Source organism: Diachasma alloeum, unplaced genomic scaffold (assembly GCF_001412515.2).
Source record: "Diachasma alloeum isolate Michigan unplaced genomic scaffold, Dall2.0 Dall_scaffold_00201, whole genome shotgun sequence".
NCBI classification, from domain to species: Eukaryota; Metazoa; Arthropoda; class Insecta; order Hymenoptera; family Braconidae; genus Diachasma; species Diachasma alloeum.
Window position 1 is genome coordinate 1583816 of NW_021680366.1, and position 7359 is coordinate 1591174.

Consider the following 7359-nt stretch of genomic DNA (forward strand, 5'->3'; position numbering starts at 1 on the left):
TCAACTCTGGTTTTCAGTTGAAATTGGAATTGTTAATTTACACAATAATAGGAGTGCATTGACGATTTTTTCTTAACTCGCAAAAATCTTCAAACAATTTGCTACCGATTGGTGATAAAAATTTTTGGAAATAATGAAGTAGGGGGGATAACGCCTTTTTTTCAGGGGTGATTTGTCAAAAATTTATTTTTAAAAAAGTCCTAACTAGCAAATGTTTTTTATTATCTCGCAATTTTTTTCAAAACTACTTCAATGAGGAAAAAAATAAAAATTTGGAATATCTATACATGAGGGGCTAATTGATCGGATCTCATAGTTTCNCAACTGCGTGAAACACACAGTAGTATGAAACTTCAACTGCGTGAAATACACAGCAGTATGAAAATTCGGCTGCGTGAAACACACAAACTTCACGCATGCGTGGAGTGTATGGAGTGTACGGGAGTGATTCACGCAATGGTGCGAATAGTCACGGCCAAAATATATTGACAATGTTGCGACGAAAGAAATTTCTCATTCGTTTCCTCTTAAATCAAATTCTATTAAAAAATGCAAGTTCTCTGAACTAAAAAAAATAATTAAAGTTATCTCAAAGAAATAGGTCAAGAAATGATGAAAATTCTTCCTTTTTATCGTGAATTATTAAGCGCATCAGGTGGAACTTGGCCTCCGTGCCTGGGAAAAATAACAACTATTCGTTATGTAATTCATATCTCCCCTCGTTTTTTCCGGCGTTTCAGAATGGGATGCCTAGAATAAATTACGTCAGGTTTGTCCTTTTTTTCAACTTTTTTCCACGCCAATGCATTTCTCCCTCGGAATTTTCTTTCAGTGTGCACTGAATGCAAGTAAACAGACGAATATATCATGAACTTTTCTCGGGTTTATTGATACAAAAATTAGCACATTATTTACGTCTCGACGCCCCCGCCACGGAGTCGAGAAGTCAGTCGTAGGGGTCTTAACTCGATGTAATTAGACACGTAATTTCAATTAATTCCTTAGACTTTTCCTGCAGCCGAGTTTCATCTAATAGAATTCAACATACATGATTAATCTAATATTAATACTCAAGGCTCAGGTGATATAATATATTCATAGAAAAACCTGAGATCACTGTATCATTCTATTTCTTATTCGGCGAATATTTCAAAAGAGATTGATTAACCGTTAATAATTGCAATGATTGATCATTAATTGTAACAAGTGGGAAATTACTTTCGTCCCAACATAGTCAATATATTTTAAACTGATTAGATTATGACTAAATAATAATTATTTAGACTTCACTTGAACGATATTATTTGGATTTATCAACATTTCACTTCCATTTCACTTCAACGATAATATTTTACGACGGTTTGAATCAAGTAATGTCTATTGTTTGTTTTATTTTAGAAACTGTGTCCTTGCACTTATTTCATTCACAGCACGTAATGAGGAATTCTCATCTCATCGATCAGTTGCACAAAAATGAAAACTACGAAGTTTGACGTAATTGTTTTGATTTTTAAATTACTTGGATTCTTTTATCAGTTACGGACGCGTGAGAATCCAAGGATTTTGTTCTCTTGCTTGACGTGCCTGTTTGGCATCTAAGACGAGACTCAAGAAATATCTTTAAAAAAGCATTTAGCGGCCGAAAAAACAGTTCAATTGCGCTGCGCTTGCGATTTTGGCGTTCACGTAGAGAAACATTCAATAAAAATTACGTTTTTTTTTTTGTAATTCCAGAGCGGAATGTGGTTGTTCAAAATTTTGCGGAACTGTCACGGAATTTTTCCAGAATGAATAAGTCAGACTTATTAAAAAATTGATTTTTAAAATAATTTCAAACATGTCATTATAAATTTTTTCAACAAATTTTCTTTAAAAGAATAAAAATGTTTTCAATTCGTCATATTGCACAATTGAGATTCCTCTCCCGTTTTGATTCATCTGTTCTCATCACTTCATTGATGACTTCGTGTTCAAAGTCATCGGTACATCATTGATGACGAATTTCTACATCTACTATATCATTTGGCTCGTAAGAATGGGTGTGTAGGCAGGAAATGGCATGTGACTCAACGGGAGTTAAAAATTGACGACATACTCTTGCAACTGAAGAAGCCCTTGAGTCCCCTCTCGTGCATTCGCGCAGAGGGGGAGAGAGGGGTCAAATAGTCGGAGTCAATTTGGTAATGTCTTCTCTCCGGGGTTAAATGGCCCCGTGACCCTTTGTACAAATTAACCAGAGGCATGCAACATTAAAGGACCCCGAATACATATTTATTATTCTCTCTCCGGGACATTCCTTTGTTATTTCAATTGTCCCTTAATTTCATCTGAGTGGATTGATAATTCTATTGAGAGTCCTTTTAATTTCGAAGGCATTCATTCCGAAGGTGAAATCCAGTATAATTGTGCTTCAATTAAAGCACGTTCTCTCTTATTTTGAGAAAACTTTGAAATTGTCAACAATGTTCACCATGTGTGTGATAATATCAATAAATGAAACATTAATTTAAAAACTTGACTTTAAAGTTAACATGACACCCTTAATTAAAAAGCCCAATAATGATTTTTCATTTGAAGACTTTTTTCACTCGCAAAAAAAATTGGCTTTTGTACTGAATTTGAGGGATTTTTTTTCACAATAAGTAACAAGTTTCTTATTTCAGAGTAAAACATGAATGAGTTGTTAATATTACTCATCAATTTTTAAATGATTGAATTAATCATCAATTAAGTATTTAAATTCCGAATCATTTTATCAATTAATAATGGAGTTTGGAGCATTGATGACTAGTTGGCTAATCGAACAATTTATGAAATCCTTTTATGAAATTTAGAATTCAATTATTTTATTATTTTTCAAATTTCAATGAGAACAAGTAAACTTTAATTATTGTAAGATGCAACTTCTCATGGAAAATATTATGGTAAATCTGATGAGAGTGACATGAATCGAATTTAGGGAAAAAATGGTCATGAAATTTCAAGTTTTAAGTGGAATTCACGGAAATTCATGAGTTTTCAGTGGGAGTGATACATGGAAATTTAACAACTTGATTGAATTTTCAGTGGACCATGCATATTCAGAAACAAAATAACGGGAATTTTCGAGTTTTCGTTGAATTTCCCTAATTTTTCTGAATTTTCTCAGAATAATCGAACTGAAAAATCAAGTATTTTATTGATTTCCAGATCATTTGAACAGAAAATCAATGGAACATTTGATTTTCAATTGACAAGATTTCCTGAAATTCCAGCGGAACTTGAACACGATACAAATTTCCAGAATTTGGCCCGGAAAATTCAAACGAAAATTTTCAACAGTGTATTAGTACACGTAAAATAATCATTGATACCAATCCATGGGTTTTCCTCTGTAAAAAAAAACAGAAACGATTCCAAAAGTACTTTATATTCTCCACCGTCTCTGCAATCCTCACAAAATAAGTTGAATAATTACAGAAAAATAACACTCATCCCTATCTAATCAGACAACTAATAATAATGAGAATAAAAATTAACATCTTTGAATTTTCTCCTATCGCTGGAGTCCACGAGCCATTACAGGCATACTCATTGCAGAACTTGCACGTGACATGTGCCTCTGGAAATTCATCAAGAGGTGAACAGTACGTACTTTGGCTGCGCGACGGCACGCAACCCCTGACCGTAGCGTAGACATTTTTATCTGGAAAAATAAGGACAGTGTAATAGCAATGGTATGGTAAAATGTGTGGGGTGACATGTGTTCTTTCGTCCCTCTGGAGGTCACGCAAGCACACGCCGGGTGGTTGAACTTTTTATCGTAATTGTATGGGTTTCCATCGTAATCCCCATTGTCATACACAAATTACTGTTTTTGTTGGTTACGATACTGCCGAGTTTGAGAGTAAATTGCCGGCGATTATTATCGAGAACAATTATTTATCGATTTGGGCAATGGATCGGTGATCATGAGCGTTTTGGGATCTTATTATCGGGGGAAATGATAATGTTTGATTGATTGTGCGGTTTTCATCAACTCAAATCCAACAAAAGAGACGAATTTCAATTTTGAATTTTACATGTTCCTGATCAATTACCTATTTTGCAACAATGCAATAACCGATGAATTAATCCTCGCTGATAGGAATACTTTGAAATTTTCTGCAAAGTTTTGTAGTAATTTTCCGGAGAGCAGCATTGATTGCTATTTAGGGGGAAGAAATAGTGAAATTCTACATTTTTGAGCAGGGAGAAAATTTATTTATAGAAAAATTCCATCTATATCAACTGGTGCTACGACAGAGTGAACTTTTAAGCCGCAAGTTAAGAAACTCACAATTTTTAAATGTTGATATCTTCGTTATATTAGGAAAATGGGATTAAAAATCCCTTGACTGAGGTTTTGGATAGTCAATCCGTTAATATCACTCAATTTTTTAATTTTTTAATTTTTTTTAATTTTAATTTTAATTTTAAGTAATCATCAATTGAATACTCAAATTCCGAATTATTTTATTAATCAATAATTTAGGTAGGAGGATTGACGATTATTTAGTTAATCAAAAATTGCTTGTATGAAATTAGTACTATTTAATTAATAGAAAATTTACAGTTCCATATTATCAATTATTTAATTCATGATCAATCGGAAATTTAGATTTCAATTATTTTACTAGTTTTCAATTTCGATGAGTATATTTAAACTTTTATCAATGTAAGTTGGAAATTCTTTTAATATTGATGGCCATCTCTGAAATGGCATTGATCCTATGCTCGTTTTGCAACCAACTGTCAACTGGTAACGGATGAAAAAATCATTTAATAGGTGGGACTGTCCAATTGAAATATAATTTTGTGCCTCGAGATATTTTTTAATGTTGTTTTATCCCAAATAGGATACTCACGATGTAATTAGTTCGGATGGACGATTATTTATTAAAAAATAGTAATTATCACGATTAATATAAGTGAATTCTAATCCTGAAGTTTTTACTTTCTGATATCTAATTTTAAACACGGCATCTTTCCACTCATTTCAATGGAAATATTGGACTAATAATGTGTTCACCTTAGCTACACGAGCGTAGGATCATTTACCTTAGTGGCATTCTGTTACCCCTCAAACGAAAAGACTCTACGTAGCAGCAGTGACAAAAATGGATACTACATGGTACCTAGAGTATGGACTAAATTCCGCACACAACATTGTACCCGTTTTGCTCCGCGTCTCCCAGATAATTGAATGTTGTCTCCGTCGTTGAGCATACATGTTGAAGCACGTGCATGTTTTATCTAAATAACTCTCGGTTGACTGTGCATTTGGAGGGGGGCAAAAAAACGGGGAGAAATGAGGAGGGAAGAAGCAAAATCGTCGCATCCCCGCTCTCGGTCGAGTTCGAGATAAATTTTGTTGTTTGTTGTAGTCAGGTATACAATGCATTTGGAGCGGGTTTGTTTGAACGGAAGTGTGCGATCAAGCACGAAAATCTACTCGAATGGAACAAAATCACAGATGAATATGTTACGAGGTTGCATATTCTATAAATAGAGAAGGTTTGTAGCGAATTATGTCATACGGATAACTGACATGAACATTTGTAAACATTGCAGAAAATCATTTATACTTGACAAATCAAAAATTTTAATTGATTGGAAAAATTATCATTATTTTTCGTTAATTTTATAGAGGCGAATAACTTCACAAGTTTTTATAAACAAATCAATTGAACTCAGATTTAAGGTTAAAGGTTTTTTCATTCATTTGTTTAATTTTTTTCTTTAATTTTTCAAATTGATTTTTAATTTGAATTGATAAAAATTTATGGTTTAAAAATTCACTTTGTTCGTGATTAATTCGTACTGCATTTTTTTCTCCGTGTGATAGTTATTATTCTCCTCCATTGAATTGATTGAACTAACTTTTCTATACTCGAGAAATTTTAGAAATCTATGACAATAAATCAATAAAAGTTCAATTCATAAAAATAATTAAGAAGAGTCCGTAGTGAAATTTAGAAATTACTAGTGCTTCATCAATTATGCTGGTAAGTTTACTAGTTCAGTTTTAGTATAAAAAAATGAGAAAAAAATTAGATCTTCATTCTTGTTATTGGGCAGAACGAGGCCTCACGACGCAATTCTCACCCGATTGACTCTAACTTTTATCCACACATGCATATTATGTACACAAACATAATTAAATGAGCTTTTTTTTTTTAAAAATCTATTTTTCGAGTTTTTGGAAATTTTTTCACAAAATTGGCTGAGGTAAAACATCTGAAATTTTTCAATATTTCAACTATATCATAAATTATTGAATATAATGGAAAAAAAACTGAAAATGAATTGAATTCATGCCCCAGATTCACTATGAACTCCAATTTGAACAATTTTTCAAATGTTTGGCATGTAGCAATTTAAAAAAAAAATCCAAAAACCCAAAAAATGAAGATTTTGAAAAAACCTCTGCAGTTATATTTACGCATATGATCTGCATGTCTAAACCATAATTCAAGTTAATCAACTGAGAACTGTGTCATGAGGACACTAGAAAATTTCCTCAATGAAAAAAATCAAAACCTAATTGTTGGTAAATGTCTAGTTTAGCTTCCTCAACTGTTTTTATATCTCTCGGTACTCAATCACAATAATTTGAAATGAGGAAATTGTTTCGGACATTTACCCTCAATTCGAAAAATCCTTGAATAGTCTCCACACACGTCCAAAGTACTCACAGTTAATAGCAGCCTTGAGACAATAATGTGGCTCGTTCTGTGGACATTCCACAAGATCGATGGCAGGTCCTGGCGCATACGGATCATTACACTCCTCCTTGAGACCCATTGACAAGTCAGCATTGCACTGGTAACACGATAGCCCCTCGGAAATTGTCAATTCCCCTAGTCACCAATTAAACCTCAGAGAATTCTCCCTAAATTTCCCGAGCTCTCCACATTTCCAAGAATTAATTATGATCTGATACTTACCCAATACCAGAACTCCGACGAACTCCAAAAAATGGCGACAGATCATTTTTCCCCATTCACTTATTGAACGAGACCCGACAATGTTTCTCAATAAAGTTTATAAAAAAGAAAATTCTTTCATAAAAAAATAATCGCTTCATCCCAAAAAAATATTCATTTTTTTAGGTAAAAACCGCAATCTTACGGACTCGTTACAAAAAAATTGTAACTCATTTTTTTTTTAGCAAAAATAAGGATTTTGATCGATTGAAACAATCGTCTTGTTTTCGGTGGAGAAAAAAATCGGAACATCTAACACGAATTCTGTCATCGCTGTACCCAACGCACTGATAAGGTATCACTACTGAAAATGAAACCATAGAATAACCTTCGGCGAGGGAGAACACAGGTG

At 33.2% G+C, this 7359-nt stretch overlaps 1 protein-coding gene across 1 annotated transcript; it reads right to left on the reverse strand.

The window, feature by feature from the left end:
* Positions 1-3393: 3393 nt before the first annotated feature.
* Positions 3394-7297, reverse strand: LOC107035847. Its single transcript, XM_015253447.1, has 3 exons — positions 6969-7297; positions 6717-6881; positions 3394-3685 (listed from the first exon to the last, which is right to left on the reverse strand). Exons 1-3 carry the CDS (start codon positions 7012-7014, stop codon positions 3477-3479), a joined length of 420 nt encoding a protein of 139 aa, XP_015108933.1. The 5' UTR covers positions 7015-7297; the 3' UTR covers positions 3394-3476.
* Positions 7298-7359: the final 62 nt, after the last annotated feature.

Bases quoted from the DNA above. Each gene is read 5' to 3' on its own strand.
- LOC107035847 (XM_015253447.1), bottom strand. From the start codon at position 7,014: ATGATCTGTCGCCATTTTTTGGAGTTCGTCGGAGTTCTGGTATTGG. The intron at 6,882-6,968 runs GTAAGTATCAGA...ATTGGTGACTAG, and splicing joins CGTCGGAGTTCTGGTATTGG to GGGAATTGACAATTTCCGAG. The intron at 3,686-6,716 runs GTGAGTACTTTG...TTATTTTTCCAG, and splicing joins TCTCAAGGCTGCTATTAACT to ATAAAAATGTCTACGCTACG.